Source organism: Spermophilus citellus, assembly GCF_964194105.1.
Source record: "Spermophilus citellus genome assembly, chromosome: 4".
Lineage (NCBI taxonomy): Eukaryota > Metazoa > Chordata > Mammalia > Rodentia > Sciuridae > Spermophilus > Spermophilus citellus.
In genome coordinates this window covers 225,445,142-225,469,076 of record NC_138185.1, presented here as the reverse complement: position 1 = coordinate 225,469,076, position 23,935 = coordinate 225,445,142, and the positions used below count along the sequence as shown (strand labels likewise).

Below are 23,935 nucleotides of genomic sequence, written 5' to 3'. Positions count from 1 at the left end.
ATATGTTAAGCAGGGACTGGGGCTGTAGTTCAGTGGCAGAGCACTTGCCTAGCATGTGTGAGGCACTGGGTTGGATCCTTAGCACATATAAAAAGAAAGGCATGCTGTCCATTTACAACTACCAAAATAAATAAGTAAATGAAAATTTTAAAAATATGTTAAATATTGGCCAAGCTTTCACTAAAATTGTGTTCGTTATTTTGAAAGCTCTTTTCATTTGCCTGATTTTCAGTGTCTCATTTCCAGGCATCTGGTAGGGAGAGAGAGCTCTCAGTTCATTAAGTGATATATGAAATCAAAATAACACTTTGAAAGGTCTTGACATAAAAACATCCTTCTTTTTTCCTGTTTGTGCATGTGTTTATTTGGGGGATGGCAGACTAAGAGAAAAAGACAGCAGGACACTTAATCTATTTGTCTGCTTAGTGTCTGGATAATTTTCCCTTTTAGTTTCATTTCCTTTATGCTGACATTTTTATATTACTGAGAAAATATCAAGCATGGAGGGTTTTACTTATTTAAGAAAGGTATCCTAGAAATGCATAGGTTCAGTTGTATAATGTGACATACATTTAATGTGGTAGAGACTGACGCACAGTCTGGGCAAATTAAATTTTAATTTTTTTAAGTTGAGGCTAAAACAAATAGCATTTTAAAAGTGTTTCAGGATTACTGAGACACTGTTACATGCCTCTTTCTCAAAAAAGGTAGATTCTTCTGTAGGTTAAGTGCTTTGAAAATGACTTTTTTCTTGGCCAGGTGTGGTGGTGCACAACTTGAATCCCAACTACTTTGATAGTCTGAGGCAGGAGGATTAAGAGTTTGAGGCTAGCTAGGACAACTTAGTGAGACCCTGTCTTCAATAACAAGGTTGGGTATTTAGCTCAGAGGTAGAAAACTGTGCTAGGGGTTCAGTCCCTAGTATTACCAAAAAAAAAAAAAAAAAAAAAAAAAAAAAAAAAAGGAACAAGAAAAAAAAAAAAGGACATTTTTCCACCTTGAATTTTATTATGCTGGGAGACCCTAGAGGTCTGCCCCCAGGGGCTGACCTGGTGACTTGCAGTCAAGGTAACAGTGGCCTGGGTGGGCATGTGAAGGGAAACAGGGTGGGGCTGTTCCTTATTTCTGCTCTTGGAAAGAAGCTTGGTCTTCCCTCCCAGCTGTATGCTTGATGAAGCACCTGGAAGCCGGTTAGATATGGGGCTGTGAATCACTGTTTTTATTCTTACCTCCATGTCTGGCCACTGCTATTCCCTGTAGCTTTAGGTGTCTGGCAGTGGATTAGATTCTAGCAGGTTCATACAATTTTGGAAGAAAAATTTTTTTCTCCTCCATGCACTTGTTTCTTATGCAGAAATACAGAGCTAGTCACTAAACACAGTAAAAGCTTGGAGTTTTTGGTTAAGAGAAGAATTTCTATTAAAATGATTGCTTTTATATACTATAGTATATTAGCTGTCCAGTTCAGAAAGTTTGTCAGGCAGACGTAGATAATTCACTGTTGGGCTCTGGGCACTTACTAAGAACATTGGTGAAGATTGGTACATGCAGGTTTAGCAGCTTAGACTTTCTGTTGATCCCCAGGATATAAGCTAGAATTTTTAAAAATAACCAGCATAAACTTGTTTTTTCTTTTTATTAGTGTTTTCTAGTTGAATGGATTTTTTTTAAAGTCATGTTAAGGGAGAATTCAAATTTATATTCATATTGAAGCTTCTGCCCCATATGTGTGGGTCACAAGCCCCAATCATGAGGCAGAGGGGAGGAGGTTGGAGAAGCATCTTGGGAGTACAGGGTCTCTCTTCATTCAAGTGAAGTCCGTGTTTGAGTGATTGCAGAAAGCAGCCCCTGAGCTCTGAGGATAGGAGTCCTGAATTCCTGAAAGGCAAAAGTGAATTCTGAGAGGCTGAGAGAATCCTGAGAGGCAAAAGTGGAAGGAAGACAGATGGGAGGTGCAGGCCTGCCTAGAGGCATGTTGGCTCAGCTCATAGCTGCGTGGGGCGGGCAAGAGCGGAGGCCATGCACCTGCTGAATGTCCTGTAGACAGATGTGTGTCCCCAGAGCAGCTTCTCCAGTGGTCTTTGAGCAAGCAGCAGCACAGAGTACCCTGGGATGATGGCAGCATCACAGTGGTCCCACCTTGTAGCCTTGCTTTCCTCTACTTCCTCAGGTGATCTCTCAGTGGCCCTTTATCCTAGGACCAGTCCTGATAGTTCTACACCCAGAGCTTGCTCCTAGCCCTTATGTCTGTTTCTTCATTTCAGTGAGATCTTTTAAATGTCTTTAATATATTTTGAATAAATGACTGAAAGAATTATGTATCCAAACAGGTCCCATTGTGACACCTACCTTCTGCCCCAGTGGTAAGATCTGCTGTGACCCATACCACATGTGTCTGGGTTGTTGTTTTGGGAGTTTTAGGGGTGTGTGTGTATGTGTGTGTGTGTGTGTTAGTATGTTGGTAGTAGGGGTTGAACTCAGGGGTGCCTGGCTTCTAGGATTATATGTGTGTGCCACTGAGCCTGGTAGATGTCTGGGTTTTTGTTGTTGGTGTTGTCTTTTCACTTTCTTAATGGTGTTTTTTGGACATTTTTTTTCCACATTTAGTAATTTTAGTTCAAAAACAAATGTTTTTGGTTTTGATGCAGCCTGACTTGTCTGTTATTTTTTTGTTCATGCTTTTGGATTTGTATGTTTTCTTCTGAGTGTCTCCAGTTTCAGGTCTTCATTTTATGTCAGTGTTTCTAGTTGGACATGAAGCAGGGTCCATGACTCTAGCATATGGCTGCCCTTGTGTCCTCATGCCGCTGGTTGAGGAGACAGCTCTTCACTGTGGAATTACCTTTGGACCGTGTCTGGTTTTTGTGCTTTGAGCACTGGAATTGTGTAGTGCTGTGTCTGATTTCCTTGGTTTCGTACCACACTCCCAGACATGGCCGGCCCTGTTGTGCATGACTTGAGTTTGTTCTTGCTTTCTCAGGTGTGGTGATAGTGGTCGTCGTGAGAGCACCACAGAGCGTCTGTTCTTCTGTTGGTGAACTTCTGGGTTCTTTGCAGTTTCTGACCACAGGTGCAGAGCTGTTGTGGACAGTCCTGTGTATATCTTTTTTGGAGACACATTCATGCCTCCTCTTGGTGTTGCCTGGGACAGAGCTCCTAGGTCCTAGGCTCACCTGTGGTAGCCCCCAAGCTGCCTCCACAGATGTGGAATGGAAGGCTGTCAGGCGTCATGTTTAGAGGAGAAACTGGATTACCAGTTTTCAAAGGACATGAACCATGTGGTTCACCTAAACTGAAAGGACACTGACTGCCACTGTCAGGTCCTCAGAAGATTAGCTCAAAATGAGAAGTGGCCATTGTTCTACTGTGTAGAAAACACTGTGCTTCTCTGAATTCATAACAATGGCATAAAAACATCTTTGATAATAGACTATCTAGTAGGAGGTTAAGAACAACATGAAAAATAGTTAATTTTGGGGGGGCAGGTACTAGGGAGTGAATCCAGGATCACTCAACCACTGAACCATATCATATCCCCAGCCCTTTTTTGAATTTTGAGCCAGTGTTTCACTGAGTTGCTTAGGGCCTTGTTAAGTGGCTAAGGCTGGCTTGAACTCTTGGTCCTCCTGCCTCAGCCTCTCAAACTGCTGGGATTACAGTGTGTGCTACTGTGCCCGGTTGTAAAATTCTTGATATTACAATAAAAATCATATATGTATATGAAACAAATAACAAAAGGGTAAAAATACTATGTGTTATGAACTTGGGCCTGTGTTCCTCAGCTGGTTTAATTTTCAGAAAGGGATAGTATCTGTCCTGCATGTTTTGGAGATTGTACATGACATCCTTGGCATAGTGTAGGTGTTCAGAAAGTGGTAGCTGCCATCAGCAAAGGGGTGGGTTTGATGCTTATTGAATGTGTGGGACATAAAAGAGTAAAAAGCAAATTTTATTAAGTCAAGGTCCTGCTTTCTCATGCCTGTCAGACAGGAAGGGCCATGTTATAAATTTGGATTAACCCTAACTAGTGGGTATACATTTTTGATTATCAAAGTTTCTCTGGATTACTGAAATGAAGATTGCCCTGGAATCATATTAATTTGCTGATGCTTTGAGAACTGGTACTTTACTGTTATTCTTGGTTGAGTGTCTTTAGTAAATGCCATGTTATCAGTGATTTGTCCTAAGTCCTGTGACTACTGTCCACTAGAAACATGTTAGCAAGTCTCCAGTCCCAGAGTGAGAAACAGGAAGAGAGGCAGTCTTATTCTGCAATGGATCTCCAGTGGCCAAAGCCCAGAGCTCGTCTATCCTCCATCTAGCAACAGAGACCTCTCTACGCAAGGCACTGTGGGAGGAAGAGCTGCAAATGGTTCTCTTCCTTTTGGTCCCAGCCTTCCGATGTGGGGGACTTCTCTATGTATATTTGGATGGCCCAGCCTCTTGCTGGGAGGCAGGGAGGAGGTCATTCTTCATTTCTCATCCATTCCCTCGCAGAGGCCAAACTCCTTTCCCACATTGCCCTTCTAGAGATGGGGCCTGTCCCCCATTGGTGCTGCCTGCTGTTTTGGGGAACAGTCTGTAATGATGCTTTATGCCTTTAAAAGAACTGTGTAGAATGTGGGGGAAACTGGTCAGTCACCACAATTCCAGTTATCTAGTTCCCAAACAAGATTTGGAATTATAGAGAGTCATCTCTTTAGTGTTGCTGCCATCCTATTTTGCTGAACTAGTGAGAGTCCCGACTCCACTATAAGATCCAGAATGCCTCCATTTAGTGTTCTGTGAAATCTGTGTATTACCAAAATATGTACGTATCATCCTAGTAGTTGGCTTAGTAACATTGTGTATTTATAAATATATATATATATATATATATATATATATATATATATTTTTTTTTTTTTAATCAAAATTAGCTTTTTGGGGCTGGGGTTGTGGCTCAGTGGTGGAGCACTTGCCTAGCATGTGTAAGGCACTGGTTTTGAGACTCAGCACCACATATAAGTAAATAAACCCATTGACAACTAATTAAAAAAATGTTTATTAAAAAAATTAACTTTTATTCAAAGTAATGAAAGTTAAGAAAATGGGAGAAAAAATAGTGAGTAGAACCATTGATTTATGCCAAATAAAAAATTGGCTGTATCTGTGTGTGTAGTTCCTGTTCTACTGGTGTCCGGAAACGAGCTACTCACTACAGAACTTCCTGCTGTGGGAGCCAGGAACCACGGCAGGTGAGCTGTGCCTAGAGAGGCACCATCTGCTCACATGCCCTCACAGGCAGATTGAGGGCCATCAGGGTTCCCCTTAAGGAGGTGGCTATGTTCTGCTGATGGCCTTTTGAAGTTTGTTTGAAACCCTAGAATTTGATGTGATGGTTTATTGTTGGCATCTAGGTACATGGAAATGAGCTGCTTGTTACTGTGATCTGTCGCAACTCACTTGGTTGGGTAAGTTGGCCAGTCTGATGTTGTCTGTGTTGGCCAGGTTAGGAATGAACTGACTTTGCCTCCATTCTAAGACCAATGCCTTGGTTTTTTTTTTTTTTTTAAACAAACATTTGGTGAAAATGCTTGCAAGCCTCTCATCTGTACTTTGTGGGTCTTGCCTTCTCAGTATTGGAGATTGAACTCAGGCCTCTCACTTGCTAGGCAAGCCTTCTACTGCTAAGCTACATCCCGATCAACACCCCTGCCCTTTTAAATTTTATTTTGAGACAATCTTGCTAAATTGCCAATGCTGTCCTCTAACTTGGTGGTGATCTTCCTGCCTCAGCCTCCTTGGTAGCTGAGATTATAGGTGTATGCCGTTGCAAAAACACTTTGTGTTTTTTGTAGTAAACTTTATAGTTGTCTCCCCTTGCTGCCCTCACTCCATCCTCTCAGTCTCAAATTCAGTCTAATCAGACTTTTGTCTCCCCACATCCTTCAAAACTGCTGCTTTTGTCAAGTTTCCATGGCAGAAACCAGTAGGTCTCAGTCCCTACCTGCCTTCAAGGTGGAGCCCCCCACCTTCCTGGTTCCTTCTTCTCTCTGGTGTCAGGCACCCCAGGTTTCAGTCCTTGGTCTCTCCTATCTCTACTGACTCCCTGGGTGACTCTGGCTCCTGACCTCAGCCCTACTGTACACCCTGTACCTAGGCTTCTTTTGGGAATCCACACTTGCAGATTCCCTCCCCATCTCAGCTGTGGCTAACTCCACACTCCTGGTCACTCAGACCAGTGCACTGGGTAGTTGTCACACTGCATGGCCAGTTGTGCAGCATACCCAGGGGTTCTACCTTTCAAATACAGGTGGTCTGCCCATTCTCACCACCTCCATGGCTTTTGTCCCTACAGGCAACTGGCAGTATGTGTCCCACTCTGCCCCCCCCCCCCGCCCCGCCCCGTGTCATCCCACATCCCCACCTTTTCTGTTAGCTGCAAGGCTAACTCCTTCCTATGCAATCTATGTGTTCCTTCCATTTAATGTTTCTTCTCCGTCTTTACTGAAATGTGAACTCTTTGCAAGTGTTTGCTCACAGGTCTATCCCCACTACCTGGAACAGTTCCTGGCAAAACTAAACACTGGTTTAGTTGATTCATGAATATTCAACCTCTGTAAGTGAGGCTTTCTGGCTGGCACCTTTTGATTAGGTAGGTAGTAAGTAGTTATTGAATCAGTGATACCCATCATGTTAATGCTGTACTGCAGTTTGCAAAGTGTTTTTATTTATTATCGCATTGGTCATGTGTTCACCCAACACAGATTTCAGTCAGTATACCACACCCCATGTCAGCTCCCTGAGAGGTACAGATGCTCTCCCTGTATCTGCCATGTGGCTGCCTGATTGGCTTCTTCAGACTCTGTGGTTCCCTTCTTCCTACCTTCGCTTGTGCTGCTCTTTCCTGAGCCATCCCCTTAGAAACACATCCCCCCCACCCCTGCACCACCCCCAATGCAGTAAAAAGACTCCAAGCCTGGTTTGAAAAGCTGTGTCCTCACAAAGCTTTTCCTCCTCTCTCTCTCCTCCGCATTCCCCTTTAGAAAAAAATATAATCTCTCCTCCTGCTTATTTCTTTTCTGTCTTTTTAAAACAGCTTTATGGGAATAAAATTCCCATGCCATAAAATGCACCCCTGTGGCTGACTCCTTAGAGATGCTCTGGTGTTTGTCTGGCTCCCGATCTGCTCTGCTTCTGCCCTCTGCTAACCTGGGTGGGCCTGGTATGGGAGCCCTGCGAGCTTTCCTCAGTGACTGTGGGCTAAACTGACTTGGCACAGGAGCCTGCTCCTCAGCTCCAGTGTTGAAGAACAAGAAAGCAGGGCCCGGGTCCTTGGGTCATTATTGAGTGACGCTTCCTGGAAGAAGGCGACTGCAGGCAGCTCCAGGTTCGTCCCCAGGGCCTGACCTACTGGACTGTGATTCCAGATGATACATTTCTTCATGATTGTTGAATTTGAAGGGTGATGTAGGTGAAGAGGGCTAGGGAGATTTGTGGTTTGGAGAAAAACTAGAAAGATTATTGAAAGGCCTTAGAAAGTTAAACAGTGTTGGAAAAAACAAGGACTTCATCCTAAAAATTTTAGTGAAAGAAACAGTCAAGATGCCATATTAAATTATGATGTTTCTTGCTGAGTTATATTTTAGCATGGCCTACATTAGAGGGTACAGAAACCTAGGACTTTTTTCCTTGTATCTGTCCTGGCTGGTGTAATCCTGTTATCCCCCAAACAGAATGTAGCTTAGAAGATTCAGGGAGGCTGGAAATGGCTTTTCTGGTGAGGCTTGGTACCCTCTCGGTAGGTAGTGGGCACTGTGTTCCCTGCCACTCCTGCCAAGTGCCTTTCTAGGAGCATCCTGACCGCCCACGGCGCTAGGAGAAGGGCCCAGGGCCCACATTATTCACATCCTCCTGGGGCCAAGCAGCTCTGTGCAATGGGGTCTCAGGGCCTTACTTGTCTTACTGGCAGATGGGGAACGTATTCAGTGCACACCCTGATTCCTGGCTCCATTTGCTGGCAGCCCAGCGGCTCTGGGTCTTTCGGTACACATGTGTGGGAAATGTTCCACATCCAGGTGTCACTGTTTCTTTTTCGTGCACTGCTGAGGCTTGTTTTGGACCTGTCTCATTAAAATGAGGTCAAACAAACAATAGAGAATTAAAACTCTTAAATCTGAAATTCTACTTCTATAGGGAAAAATGTGCATTTTTTCAAAAGTTTTTGTTACCCCATTTTCCCCCAAACAGTGGGGTAACAGACCCTTCTGTGTTCTTCCACCCATGGCTTCAGTGACTGCACTTTACTTCTGCCCAACCGTGAGGAGAAGCCTGTGAGCAAGGCTAGGAATTAAGCAGCAGTGCCAGAGAGGTGAATTTCAGTAACCTTTCATGTTCCAAATTTATGAAGAACAAGGAAAGTAGCCACCTGTGTGGAAATGCGATGGTGGGTGGAATGATCAGATGCTCCTGCCACTCCCTTAGAACCCTCACCCCAGATGCAGGTCACCTTCACACTCTGAGCCTGTGGGAAGGCAGTAGAAATGTTGATTTAGGTAGGGATCAGAGACAGCCTGCTCCTGATCTAGCCCACTGGAGGTGCCATGCTCACTGTAGCCCTGCTGCCCAAGGGCTGCTCTTCAACAATGGCCACCCCTAGGGCCCACCTACATAGGGCCCTTTCAGGGTGTGCCATGTCAGTTCTTATGTGGTGCTTACGTGTCCACTGTGTTGTGACCTGCCTGGAGGTGCTTGTTTATAACCAGGGCACCTTCTTTGGTGAATTGGCTGGATTCTGTGGTATGTTTGTTTACTTATTGTCAAATGTGACATATTTACTAACATAACTGCTCAGACAAAATGTGACCCAGTAATCCTCGAGAGCTTACTCTGTTGGACAGAGCTGAACACTTTGTGGGGATCACCTAGCTGAGTACACCCAGTGAGATCCTTGAGGTGCAGGCTCTTTGTTGCTCCAGCTTGCAGGTGAGGAGACAACCTCAGGGAGGCCGGGTAAGTATGCTGCATGCTCAATGGTGGAGTGGCTCCAGCCCCTGCTGCACAGGATGTACCTTCCACTCAGTAGTGATGATCTTGGGTAGCTCTGTTCCTCACCCAGAGTTTCTCAGATGTGAGTGTGTGTCTGGCTGACACTGAGGGTCTGTTAAACACAGCCTTCCTGGGGTCCAGTGCCATAGGTCCCAAGAAGGATAAGGAGATTCACCTTCTCCCAAGTTCCCAGGTGTTGCTGCCTCCACTGCTCTGAATTTGGGCATTCCATTTCTAAAACCACCCCCTTATACTCAGGGCAGTTGTACCTGCCTGACTTTTGGCAGCATATCATGTGGCTGGCTGACAGGGAGATGCTGCCAGTGGAGCAGCCTGACTTCTAAGTTCAGGTGACCTGCTGGGTGGGATACACTGTAGGTCTGCCACATTTGGTCTGGGGAACCCAGAGTGAAATAGATGTTGTAAAAACACCAGAATAATAATTATTTAAACCTTCTCTAAGCTCTTCAGCCACTGGCTAACTAGCACTTATTCTTTACTTCTGATTTTCCTTTTTCTTACATTTAGGATGTAGGTAGACAGGATGCTCCTACTGGCTCGCAAAAGAGGTGGCCTGGAAGCTGGCCACGTTATCGTGTAGCAACAAGAAGAGTGGGGTCCTTGTGATAAAGCCTTTGCAGCATTTCTGTGACTTGAATGATGCCATTGGCTCTGTCCTTCAAGTCACTGTCATACACTTGGAATGTGTTTGTGTGTGAGTACACATACATAATACATGTACATATTTTTTAAATTTTTTTGTGGTGTTGGGGGGTTAAACCCAGGGCCTTACACATGCTAGGCAAGTGCTCTACCCTCAGCCCTGCAATAAATTTTAAACTAAAACGTGTTTCTATTCACAGCAGCAGGGGACCTGGCTTTATGTTGTGAAGGTTATGTTGCTTTGCATAGGCTCTTTGCTTTGCCAAAGGACTTCCAGAGGGCAGTGCTGCATATGGTTCCCAGGAGTACTGGGAACTGCTTCCTCTTTGACTGGGGGCTTCAAGTGGGGACAGACCACCTTCCAACAGGATGACAGAACACCTCAGAGTGATAGGCAGAGGTGAGGCCGTAGGATTTTATTCTGGTAATGACAGAGCAAGCCCACAAATGGGAAAGAATGGAGAAACATTCAGTCTGTCTGGTTTGAGAGAAGGCAAAGAGGAAATCAGGCATTCCCAGCCCCTGTAGTCTTGAGACAAGTGTAAGTGAGGCTCGCGGTATCCCCATCCTTCCGCCATGGCCTCAGCTTGGAATGAAGGTTTCCTAGTCTGGCATTGGCTGGGTGCAGCCTCCCTTCCCTGGCTGTTGGACTTTCATTGCCTGATCTGAACCCCACTTGGCTTCTGTCTCAGAATATTATTAAGGGCTTTCTTTTCAGTCCTCTAAAATCTAATGTTGTATTCAGTTAAAATTTAATATCCTTATAAGCATTATAGTTCTGTCATCTGCCTGAGTGGTAGAGTTTGAACTTAGAGAGCTTTGCTGGATGCTTCTGGAAGAGTCCATTTTCTCCAACTTGTGGTTCCTGATGACACATTCGTGACTACCTGGCTGCTTGTGATGGAGAGTGCTGTCAATTCGTAAAACATCTTAGTTATTGAAACAAGAGAACTTGTTTTTTTAATTTGAGCACATTTTCCAGAAACTTTATGTAGGTTAACACACACTGGATGTGTTTTGGAACTGTAAATTCATTCTAAAATGGGTCTGTGGAGTGCTTGCTTTTCCTTCTCAGACTGGCCAAGAACTTGACCCTCAGCCTGTGCTCATAGGAGCCTTAGCTGTACATTCAGCAAGGTGAACCTGTCCACTTCATTTTACTGCCGGCTGTGTTCCCTGGCCAGCCCCTGGTGCTGTTCTGGCCTTAATCTCTCTGCAGGAGGATCCAGCACAGGACCAGGCAAGTGTGGGTCCTTGCTGCCTACTGCCAGTTGAGGCCTGACTAAGTCCTCTCTAGGTGTCCCCCCCGGAGTTGCCCTATGCTCTAGTCAACCCTGCGGTTACTGCTTTGAGCAGTTTTCAACATGCTCTCTTAAAGGGACCAGAGCAGGAGTGACTGTTGAAAGGGGACGTATTCTCACCGGTGGGAGCCATTGAGTGAAGTTTACTTTTGTCCCTCTTGCCCTCTGCATGACAGTGGCCTTTAGGGCCCCTGGTTCTTTTTTTAAATTCTTTTTTTTTTAGTTGAGATGGACACAATACCTTTATGTTGTTTGTTGATTTTTATGTGGTGCTGAGGATCGAACCCAGTGCCTCACACGTGCTAGGTGAGCACTGTGCCATGAGTCCCAGCCCAGCTCCTAGGGCTCCTGATCTTCATGGTAAATGTGTTATTTGTACCAGATAATCTTTAAGACTGTTTCCAAGTCTAAATGTATTGATGTGACTACAAAGCTGCTGAGGCAAGAACTGAAGAGACAGGGGTGGGAGGAACAGTCCAGCCAAATCCAGAGGGAGGCCAACAGCTGGAGCTGGAGAGAGGGAAGTGGGACATCTCTCCTGCCTTCCTGTGGGCTGCTGCCCTGGGACCCAGCCCCAGCCCTCCTTCCTCTGACTATCCTGCCCCCATCCAGCTAATCTACTCTTATTTCCTTTCTTGGTAAACAAGAAGGAGATAAAGGGGTCATCAGTTTCTCATTTCACAATAATGATTTTCATCAAAAGGTCCTCCTTCCACCTTCAAAGCCTTTCCTGTTTGAAGAGAGTACTGGGTTCTAATTTTCCTTGCAGTTTGGACATTATGTTTGACAGTGGTAACCCTTGAGTGTTGAATTCATTAGATTTTAGGTCATTAAGAGAAGTTCAATGGGGTCTGCATCATGAAGGAATGGGTTAGGGTTTGGTTTAGGGTCAGGGCTACGGTTGAGTTTTTATTCAACTTTTTGGGGCGAAAACTGTCCCAAGATGTTCAATATATTCTTATAGGAAAAAAGCAAGCCCTCCTTGAGGGGAAGGTAGCCTCTTTGTGACAGTTGGTCATTGTGAGCGTTACAGATAGCATACACAGGGGATTGTATTTACTGAGCTCCACCTTCACGCCAGGTGCCTGGGGAGTGGTGGACAACCAGGTGCCGTAGACCTGCCCTCCTGGGACTTATGTCAGTGAGGAAGACAGCCAGAAAAAGGTGAGGAAGGTGGTATCTGGGTGTTTCAGAAGGCACCAGATGCTGCACCCGAAGCCTTAGGTAAAGGTTAGTGTCGCAGCCCCACCTACCCCTGCCTGCCTGTGACTGTAGCTGCAAGGTGCCAGCTGACCAGTTTGGCTCTGTTCTGAGTTGAAGAGGGGCCTTGTCTGTCTGGATCCTTAACATGTTGCCTGGTAGATATTTACTAACCCAGTATCATTTCATATTTGTTGATAGAATGTGAAGGAGAGTTCATTTTATTCTTTGTAAAATTTAAAATAGTTATGTTTGGTCTTTTTTTTTTTTAATTTTTTACTATTTATTTTTTAGTTTTCGGCAGACACAACATCTTTGTTTGTATGTGGTGCTGAGGACCGAACCCGGGCCGCACGCAAGCCAGGCAAGCACGCTACCGCTTGAGCCATATCCCCAGCCCTGTTTGGTCTTACTTCATAATCTATAAGTTCATTATCACCATGGGAGTCCAGTTCATGTATTGTAGCTGGGCAGTTTTCTTCAAGCTACCCATAATATTTGTAGTCTTCTCTACCTCTCTGCCCCCACACACAGTGGGGATTAAATTCAAGGTCTCCTGCATATTAGGCAGGCAATGCACCACAGAGCATTGCTTTTTAAAATTTAACTTTATTTTTGAAACAGGGTCTCACTGAATTGCAGAGGTTGGCCTCAGCCTCCTGGCCATCTTCCTGCCCCAGCCTTCTAAGTAGCTGATATTATAGGCACGAGCCACCACATCCAGCCAAATTGTCTGTATTTTAAAGAGAATCTCTGTATAAATGGTATTTAAAATGAGCCCTTAATGATTTTCAATTGATTGTTGTGGTTTGCCTTGCATCTGAATGTTTTTAAGAATATGTGCATGACAAGCGATGTTGTACCCCAGTGGGTGTAAATCATAAAATTTTGTAGCATTTGTATTCTGAAGAGCATCCCAGATTCTAGATTTAGGTGATGAAACGTCAGCAGACTGAAAAATGACTTTAGAGAAGATGGACACTGTGTTTCCTTCTTGCATGCCCTTCGGTTGCTCTATAATGCCTCTCCCCTTCCAGCCCTCACCTCTTCCCCACCATGTAAGCTGGTGGTTCAAAAGTGATCTTTTTGTGAAAATATAAGACAGCAGTTCACTATAAAAACAAACAAAAACCCCACTTTGGTCTCTACCTTCTCAGGCACCATAGTAATACCTGTGATGTTTTTACTCCATTACCGCCACCGTTACTTGCCATCTCTCTGGGTCTTTCCCAGTTCAGTAAACTGAGTCTCCTTCATTAAAGTGCCTGGGCTGAAAACCCCCCTAGCATCCATCCTGGAGCCAGGGGCATCTGGGCTCAGCCTGGCCCTCAGCCACCTGGTTCTCTGTATGCACTTGGCTAGCTTGGCTCTTTCCCCTTCCACCTTTAACCTCTACTGCTTGTTTTACAGTTTGCAACAAATAACTTCTTTAACCACCCCCCCCCAAATGCTTTGAAACAGTTTCAAACTTAAAGAAAAGTTGCAAATAATGGAACAAAGAGTTCTCATCTCCAGACTTCGGGAGAATGAATTCTGACATTATACCTGCTTGTCCTTGAGGCTTCAGTGTGTTTCCTACAAACAGGGATATTCACAAAACCACAATGTGACCACAAAACCAGGAATTTCATATTGATGCTTGTTACTGTGTAGTTTTCAAAGGTGTCAGGCTGGCACTGATTCCTCACACCATCTTGTGTGATCCAAGGATCGGTGCAGGGCCCTTCTTGTGTGACCTTGTCTGTGTCCTGAATTCCATTCTGCATGAACAGCTCCTTAGTCTTTCCTTGGCTTTCATGACCTTGGCACTTGGAAATTGCTGACCAGTCATTTTGGAGCATGTTCCTCCTACATGGAGTTACCTGACATGTAGGAAAGTCACAGAAGTGAAGCTGCATTTTCTTTATTGTGTTCTGTCAGATGGCGCCAGTTTTGCTTTGTCATGTTACTGATGATGGCTGCTCAGTCAATCAGTTTAGGTGGTGTCTGTCAGCTTTCGATGTAGTCACCCTTTTGACTTGTGATTGACAGGTGTTTTGATGAGGTCTACTTTGTGCACCAGATGTTAAAATTTATTGCTTGCTATCAGTACAGACTCCTTTGGGTTGCCAGTGTCCTTTGCTGGGTTGTGATCTATCAGTCAGTGTTTGTTTTGATTTGCCACCACTGAGCTTGTCTGCACAGCAGGGTGCCTCAGGCTCACCTTGTACTTTGCTGACTGGGCTCTGGACTTGCCAGAGGAGCTGTTTCCTTCCAAGGAGAAACCAAGATCTGGCACTGGCTGTGCTTGTTGTTGGGATGTTGCTCCTACCAGGCTCTCGACAGATGAGCTAGGGCCATGTGTGTGCACATACCAGTTTACGCTTGTGTGTATTTCTCCTTGTACCTATATATTGCCAACAGTGAGGACACACTCAACCATGCAAATCCCTTATTCGTAGCACTGTTCTCTGACAGTGAGGAGTCTGGCTTTTATCACCTATGTGTTTATCTGATCAGGCCTCTATATACACCAGTCTCTCCTCCCCCATCTGGCTTGCTCACCCCCACTTGGCTCTCTGACCCTTGCTTCCTGTTAAACTTGGCCTAGAGAGGATGCTAGAAGGCGCCTGCAAGTCCAGGAGGAGGCAGGTCACAGCTCCCTGTTTCTTCTCTCTGACACCTGGCAGCTCCTCATCCTCTCAGCCAACTTCCTTCTAGTGTTAGGCAGCTGGTTTCGCTTTGAAAGTTTCCCCACACTTGTTGAACGGTGTTGTTACAGTCCCCTCTGGAACCCAGGGTCTGCGCTCCTTCTTGATACCTGAGTCCCATCCTTTGCACTTAGAGACTCTAGGACTGGCCAGTATTGCCCTATCCTCAGGGGCTGAGTTCAGCTTTATAGGGCCTTTGCCAAGTGTGTACGACCACTTCCTTCACCTCCTCGTCCTGAGGGCAGTGGGTCCTGTGTCTGCTGTTGAGATCATTTAGTGTGCCCCTTTTCATTTCTTTCAAGAGTTCTTCATGTTTTCTTTGTTCAGATGTCTGATGTGGTTTCTGTCTGCTGGCTTTTTCCAGCCCAGAGGGCAGGGTCACCTTATATCATGTCGACACTGATCAACTGCCTCATTGGAAGCATCCCTATTTGTCCTTTCCACCTGCTGCACCCCATCCATCTTTCTTGGCCAGGCTTATCACCTTTCCTAGTTAGACCTTACACCCAGTCCTTGTGTCATTAGTGGGTTGGTCTGCCATTGTCACTGTCTCTTCTGGCTTTAGCTACTGCAGTCTTAGTAATACTTACACGTCAGCACAGTGTTGTCACTGTGACATCAGAAATGTTTGAAAATATCAAGTGTTCTTTAAAAATGATGTTTTTCCCTTAGATTTTTCCTTCTGGGTTCTTCTTTTAGTGCCTCCATTTTTAGAAGTTAGCTTTCATCCATGTGGATTTCCTTTTGCTCGATTTTGTAGTTTTTCTTTTTATCTTTGTTATTGAGATTGTTTCCGCTGTTCTCCTCTTTATCAGACTGGCCCTGATAAATCCACTTCTACCAGTTTCAGGGACACTTGTTCAGGACTGTTACAGTGTATAAGCAACAAAAAGTGTTTTGTCAGAAGTATAGGAGAAAAGCTTGACATGGAAAACCAAGTAACTTCAGGGCAATTAATGTGAAAAGAGGAGAGATGCAAAGAAGGACATCACAGCCCTGGTGCAAGCTACTTTCTGTTGTAACTTCCCTAATCTGTACTGCTGATGAGTCCCTGGAAAGAGCTTTTGCCATTTTGTGGAGGAGGAAGCCTAGTCCCAGAGGAGCAAGTGACTTTTTTCTAAGATGGCACAGCTACCAAGTGTTACACTTAGGACTCTCTTTTGTCTCCTAATGGAAGCCAGGGTTTTTCCCTGGACCCCACAGTGAGTGTGTCCCCCACCTCCTGTCCAAGTAGGGATGAATAGTCAGACCACTTTCCTAAGACCACTCAGATATGTGCAGATGGTTTAAAGGAAGAATCAAGGCCAGCAGTTCTTACCCCACTACAGAGTGCTTTAAACAACAGGTGGCCTAGAGAGTTAGTTATTATAAAAAGCCATGCAGCAGAAAATAGTATTGAATTTGAGATCTTCAAAGGGTTGATAACTTTCTAAGCCTTAATAAAGTGAGAAAGGAACCAACTTAATTTTATTAAAAATAATAATTTCTATAAAGTGAAAACTAGCATAATTGAGGTGAAAAGAGGCTACAACATGGAAGAATAGCATTTTTAGCTATTATGTCTGACAGCTGAAATAAAACGGTCATACAACCATTGAGAAGGTCCAGCTGTGATCAGTGAGCAGGTGATGTGGTTTGATGACTGACACAATGGGGCCTACAGCTGGACCTGAGAGAGTGTTAGCCTCTAGGTGTCAAGGAGGGTGGACAGTGTCAGTGCATGGCATTGAGGTATGTTTTGGAAGGCACTTTAGGGACCATAAAATACGTCAGTGCCTTTTGGAGACTCCTAGAGCTTCATTCTAACAATTAGTTAAAATAGTAAAAGATCAGTATGAATGAAAATGTTCATTGCATGGGCTGGGGATGTGGCTCGAGTGGTAGCGCACTCACCTTGCATGCATGCGGCCCGGGTTCGATCCTCAGCACCACATACAAAACAAAGATGTTGTGTCCGCCGAGAACTAAAATAAATAAATATTTAAAAAATTCTCCCTCCCTCCCTCCCTCCCTCCCCTCCCCCCCCCCCTCTCTCTCTCATCTCTCTCATCTCTGTCTTTAAAAAAAAAAAGAAAGAAAATGTTCATTGCAAATATGTATCACCTAAAAAAAAATATACACACAAATACAAGAGTTTTTTTGGTAGGGAGAGGGTGTGTACTGGGGATGGAACCCAGGACCTCTCACATACTAGGCAAGTGCTTTATCACTGAGCAATATCCCCAGACCTTATACTTTATTCTGAGACAGGGTTTTGCTAAGTTGCCCAGCTGGCTTTGAACTTGAAATCTTCCTGCCTTCTGCCTCCTAAGAAGCTGAGATTATAGGTGTGTGCCAGCTAGAAAAACTAACCAGTTCAGTAGACACATGATTTAAAATTTTTGGTGTGTCGATTCAGCTCTTGGATCTGTTAAAGTGATTACTGAGTAGTATAAAACATGAAAATCAGGAAAAATAAAAGCAAAATACACACACACACACAAATAAATAACCAAAACAACCCATGTAAGCGAAGTTCTAGGAGCAAGAACTAGAATGGGAACATGGCCAGTTAAATTGGTTCATGGCACAGAGATAGATGAATTTTCTTTGATCACTGGATGTCGCTGCCTGGTTTGCATTGTTTAAGCCACAGCTAATAACAAGTTCTGTGAGTCTTGGGGGTTTTGTAGGAAAGTCAGGGTGCTTGCTGGTGGTACCACTGCCACAGGGAGCTTTTCTGCTCCTTGTACCACATGTGGCTTGTGACATATTTGATTGGCATCCTTCTCTTCCCAGGCTCTCTTCTGGTAGAAAAACAAAACAAGTCAGATTTATTGTGACTATTTTTCTCCACAATGAAATGAAAGGTACGATTGGTTAAAAGACTTATTTCTTTTAGGAATTTTGGGAATGATTATTTTGGGTGATATTTGAAAGCAATAGGGAGAAACTATGGATGACCTTTTAAGTTTTAGCCACTTTTTTTTTTTTTAATAATCCAGGCCTTATGTGTTCTGTTTTCCTGAGCTCTATGCCAGTAGACATTCATGGCAATGGTGGGCCCTGAATTGGTAATTCACCATCAGACAGGCACCAAAAACCTTCCCTTGCTCCTGCTATTGTTGCTGGGGACAGTGAAACTGGTGATGGAGTCTGAGTGGTACTTAGTAATTATTTAAGGAGAAAAAGATACAGAATTAAATTAATAATGTGGAGCTCAATTAAAAGCCCTGAAAAAGTCAGATTGCACATTTTTTGAGTGATAATTTTAGAGACACATGCAATACTAAGAAATAATATTGCATGTGTCTCCATGTACCACTCACATTGGCACCCTTCTATTCCCAGGCTCTCTTCTGGTAGAAAAACAAAACAAGTTAGATTTGTTGTGACTAATTCCATGTGACTTGCCCAGTTTTGCTCAATGGTAATATTTTGCAAAACTGAAGTAATGGATAATTTGAAAAAGAAATATATAGAACAAATAGAAGTTAACATAAAACGTGGATATGAAACCTGAAGGTGAAATAAAGACATGTGTAAAAGATGAGGGACAGTGATCAAGACAGTGCTGCTTCCAGACCTGGACTGCATGGATTTAGACCTGGCTTTGCCACATACCCTGTTCCTGACCTCTCCATAGGAGTTTCTAGGAACCGTTGAAACAAATTACCACAAACTACTACAGGGCTTAAAAGGACAGAGATTTTTTTTCTTCTCACAGGTCTAGAGGCAGGCAGGCCAATGTTAAGGTGTGGGTAGGCCGTGCTCCCCCTAAAGACTCTAGGGAAGAATCCTGCCCTGTATTGTCCCAGCTCCTGGTGGTCAGCGGTCCTGGACATGAACTATCTTGAGGCTGCCTGCTCTATACTCTGCCTCCATCTTCACATGGCTTTTCCCCTCCTCTGCTTCTGTGTCCACATTCTCTCTTATGTTTTGGACTTAATGGCCATTCTCTTTGAACATGTGACCCTACCTTAACCTGGCTGTATCTGGAAAGGCCTTATTTTCCCATAAAGTCACAGTTTAGTGGACACTGTTCAACCTAGCACACTGCCACAGACACCTGACTCAGTGTCCTCATTTGTAAAAAATGGATAGTAACAGAACTACTTTCAAGGGGTCAGGGTAAAGAGTACATGGCCAGTGTAGTAAAGTGCCCAAGCAGTAGACTTGGCTATTAGAGACCCTGCGTGGTTTATTGGGAGCCTTTATAGATACAGGGGATGCTGCTGGCACTTTCAGGCCTGCCATCATCCTGGAGGTGCCTCCTATTTCCCAGCTGCTCTGTGGCTTGTGCAATACAGATATGGGGCACTCAGAGCTGCCTCACCTCATGCTCTGTGGCCAGCAGCTGAGTTGTCTCTCAGGACAGACAGGCACACCTGACACACCTGTCAGTTGCTCTCTCAGTGTAAATCCTGGCTTTGACCAGGAAGAAGAACAGATCTTTATAGAGATGGTATTTGTTATAGTAGACTTTGCAGGGTGGTTGCTAATAAATGTTTACATTAATTAGCATAAACAGACTTTCTAAAACCTTTCACTTATTGAATATTTCAAAAGTAAACACTTTTTGCACTTTTTAAAGTATAACTTGGTATGCCTCAGTTAAGTTTTCAGGTTGCCAAATTGTTGACTAAATTATTAATATTATTTTTTTTTTCTGTTTACAGCCAAACCGTTCACGCAGCTGGTGAAGGACATGCAGCTTCATCGAGAGGACTTTGAAATAATCAAAGTAATTGGGAGAGGTGCTTTTGGAGAGGTAAGAGAAGCCTCACTAGACAGTTTGCCTCTGTGGCCAAGGCAGCAGAGCTCCACTCATTCTTGGGGACCTATGCATTGTTATTTTCTGGAGAGTTCTGGATGGGTAAAATCTGAAAGACAGAATTAAGAAGAGAACAAAGAGGACTGGGTGTGCAGCTCATTATAGAGTGCTTGCCTAGTATATGAGGCCCTGGGTTCCATCCCTAGCACTGCAAAAAAAGGAAGAAAGCTTATGATTGGCAAATGACTCTCAATAGTATTGGGACCATAGTTTCTCTCATTTTGGGGGGAGAGGGATACCAGGGATTGAACTCATGGGCACTGCACCACTGAGCTACATCCCCAGCCCTATTTTTTGTTTTATTTAGAAACAGGGTCTCACTGAGTTGCTTAGTGCCTTTCCATTACTAGGGCTGGCTTTGAATTCGAGATCCTCCTGCCTCAGCCTCCTGAGCCATTGGGATTACAGTTGTGCGCCTCCATGCAACTATGGCAAGGGACCATAGTTTCTTACAGACGTAAATAAGTTTTTAAAAAATCAGTTTGTTAATTGAGAAATGACTTGGAATTTTCTTTAAAAAGCAAAGAGAGGGAAGTGAGGGCGTCTCTCTGCATCCAGCCTTGCCCAGCAGCTTCCCCTGGTCCCTCCAGGCTTCAGTGCGTCTGCACCTGTTCTGACCTTAGGCTCTACCTGCTTGGGAGCCGCCTGGTGGTTACTGAGGGAACTCCAAACAGGAAAACTATCTGTCTGCTGTCCTGGTGGCAAGAGCACTGATGCCAGACCCTCTGACATTACCAGGAAGTGTGCTGAGTGGGCAGTGGCAGTTGTTGTGCAGGACTGGATAGTTTTCTCGTGTGCAGACATGGAAGAAAGCAAAGCAGTACATAGCGTGGTTGCTGCTTTGCTCTGCAGTATCTCCTATGGCTACAGGGGCTGAATAGGCCTGTTGTGTCTCAGCACCTTAATATTTCTGATGAATATTTTCTGCTGCCAAAGTCACCTCATTACACCCTTACCTCATCTGCAGGTCTTTAGTAGAATATAAAAAAGAATGCTCTCCCCTGCACTTGTCTTCCCACCTCACCATCCCACCCCATCCCTCTGCACCATCCCTCTGAGGGGTGAGGGCAGGGAAATAATCAGTCTCCAGAGGACAGCTTCTTTGCATCCTGCCCCACCTGATGTGTATGTAGCTTGGGGGTTTTTCTCAGTACCAGGACTGCCAGCCAAATTTGGTTTATTGGGACAGAAAGCCTTTTAATTTTAAAAAAAAAGATTGAAATATAATTCCATAGAAAATGCACAGATCTAAGTATGCAGTTTGCATTCTGACTCATCTTTGCCAGTGTAATAAGTACCAAGTGGATGCATAGTGCCGTGGGTTCCATCCCCACTTTCCTCCCTAGAAAGTGCCTTTCTGTCTCCACAACACCTCACTGCACTCCATTCCGCCCAGACAGGGACTTTGATTGCCACCAACAGGGAAATTTTCATTTAAAAGAGCCACAGGAAAATCTTTTGAACTCTACATAAAATAAAAAATCTCTAGGTGATAAGTAGCTTGCTGATGCTATAAGGTATGAGTTTTATTATACAGTAAGAAGGCAGAAAAAGCCTTTTAAAATTAACACCAGCTTCCATCTGTGGCACACTTCGATGCCTATCTGCCTGGTGCCAAGACTTAGGAGGTGGCCAGGCCCATCCAGAGCACTGCAGCTGCACTGGCCAGAGGATGTTCTGAAGAGGGAAGACAGGAGACACATAAGGGCATGGATGTCCTTCATTGTCACTCAGGAAGGTGATACTGCATTATGACCACTGTTAGAGGGTGGTTGTAGAAGCATGCTCCTGAGAGTGAGGCTGCCACTTCTTGACAAGTATGTAAGCCTCTGAACCTCAAATTCCACATCTGGAAAATGCGGCTGTTAAATGTCCCACCATTGAGGATTGTTGTGAGGACTAGGTAAGAGTGTAGGTAGACTGCTTAGAGCCCAGCCTGGCATAGGGAGAGTGCTCAGGGGGTGTGAGCTCTCACGAGTCCCTTGATAGCATTCTTGTGTGGTTTGTGACATGTAGAAGGGTCAGGAAGTAGATGATTCCATTTAATAACTCTTTGTCCGTGCCTGCTGTGTGCCTGGAGGCATGTTGACTGCCAGAGGCCCTTAGCCAGTGGGTGGTTGACTGGTGTAGGTGGAATGTGCCCTGTCATGTGCAGCATTGCAGTGGGCACTGGTACTGGTGGAAGGCTCATTCACGAGCTGGCAGGGACTAAAAGACCAGGAGGACTTCCTAGAAGAGGTGATGATAGAGTTGTGCTGGGAAGGACCTGGCTGACAGCTAGCATGCTGATAGCCAGCTGTGTGCCCCTGCAATAACTCAGCTGATCATCCCATCAGTGCAGGAGGCCAGTCCTGTTCTTATCCCTTGTATAGTTGTAAAAACCAAGGCCCAGGGCTGGGGTTGTGGCTCAGTGGTAGAACACTTGCTTAGAATGTATGAGGCTCTGGGTTCAATTCTCAGCACTGCATATAAATAAATGAATAAAATAAAGGTCCGGGCTGGGGTTGTGGCTCAGCAGTAGAGCACTCACCTAGCACGTGCGAGGCCCTGGGTTCGATCCTTAGCACCACATAAAAATAAATAAACAAAATAAAGGTATTGTGTACAACTAATAAATAAATTTTTAAAAAATTTAAAAATAAAGGTCCTTCAACAACCATATATATATGTATGTATGTATGTATATGTGTATGTGTATAATATACACACGTGTGTGAGTGTGTGTGTGTGTGTATATATATACATGAATGTGTGTATAAATATGAATGTGTGTGTGTGTGTGTGTGTGTAACCCAAGGCCCAAAGAAGGGAATTTGCCAAGTTATTTCAGGCCCTCACTAGCCCTGTAAAGCAAGAATAGATGAACAACTGGTACTTGCAGAAGCTGATGGGAGAGAGGTAGAAATGGGCAGGAGTGGGGAGGAAGGAGCACACAGATGGGCCCTTGTGCAGGGAGAACCTGTGGCCTTGATCAAATTTTAAAAAGGTGGTTGTTTTTAATGTGAGAGGAAAAACGCCAGGCATAGCCCTATATTAGAAATTCCTTGTACCCATTGCTCAGTATGAAAGTTTTTGAACAGAGCCAGGTGGTACTAGGTAAGTTGTGGTGTGGGTAAAAGCTGATTTTGGATGCATGAAAGGGCAATGTTTATTTACATAGGAAACTTTACTTTCTTTGACAGTTTATTTTCCAGGTCTCTTGGGCAGTTGGGATTTCACTGTAACCATAGATGTGATTTTTGTTCCATTAACAAATTTTGTTCAACTCAAATTTGTATTATAGGTTGCTGTTGTTAAAATGAAGAACACTGAACGAATTTACGCCATGAAAATCCTCAACAAGTGGGAGATGCTTAAAAGAGCAGAGGTGAGTGTGCAGTATAGAATAACTAAATAAGCCAAGGCAAGGGCTCGCCTGGGACCCCAGCCACTCAGGAGGCTGAGGCAGGAGGATCGCATGTTCCAGGCCAGCCTGGGCAGCTTAGTGAGGTGCCTCACAAGTCTGAGCCTCCTTGCACCCTCTACTCCTGCTGCTCTCCTCCTCCTGTCTAGTGTCCTGCAGACACTCTGCCTGAGGGCACACCCTTGAGTCCTTCAACCAGGTTTTGTCTACAAACAGAAACATTCATGGAGGTTTAGGCATTTAGTACAGTCCTGCTCCACATGCAAAAGAAATTGCATAGTCTAGAGCCCACTTACCTGCAGAAGTGTTTTGAATTCCCCTGTGGAAGGCAGAGCTTCTAAACAAACGTGGATAGCTGGTGGTTAGCCATCTTTGTGGGTTTTTTGTTTCGTTTTGTTTTTGTTTTTTTAGTTGTAGATGGACGCAATACCTTTATTTTATTTATTTACTTTTATGTGGTATTGAGGATCAAACCTAGCACCTAAATGTGTGCCAGGCGAGCGATCTACCACTGAGCTACAACCCTAGCACCACATCTTTGTTTTTGTTTTTATTTTTTTAAGATGTTGATGGAACTTTATTTAATTCATTTATTCGTATGTGGTGCTGAGATTTATATTTATACTCAAAGCCTCGCAGGAGTTTTACCAGTGACCCACGACTCCAGCCCCTACTTGGCCATCTTGATGTGCTTTTTCCTTGTTCCCACTGTGCTCAGCCCTGATCTTGCCTCCTACCAATAGCAGCCAGCATGGCTGTTCTGTTCTGACTGTCTACTTCTCTCATGACTGGTGCCCCTCCTTGAAGGTGCTGCCTGTAACAGTGACTCTGTCAC

General features: G+C 44.4%; 1 protein-coding gene across 2 annotated transcripts in view; it reads left to right on the top strand.

Annotated features, from left to right (window-relative positions):
• The window catches only part of CDC42BPB (CDC42 binding protein kinase beta), a 92,099-nt gene that overhangs the window by 18,007 nt on the left and 50,157 nt on the right, over positions 1 to 23,935 (top strand). For both annotated transcript variants that reach the window (XR_014021423.1, XM_081289645.1), the window contains exons 2-3: positions 19,543 to 19,634; positions 22,981 to 23,064. Coding sequence is in view for 1 of the 2 variants with exons in the window: in XM_081289645.1 (XP_081145771.1) it covers positions 19,543 to 19,634; positions 22,981 to 23,064 (176 nt within the window). In the remaining variant the exon portion in view is untranslated. The remainder of the gene's footprint in view (positions 1 to 19,542; positions 19,635 to 22,980; positions 23,065 to 23,935) is intronic.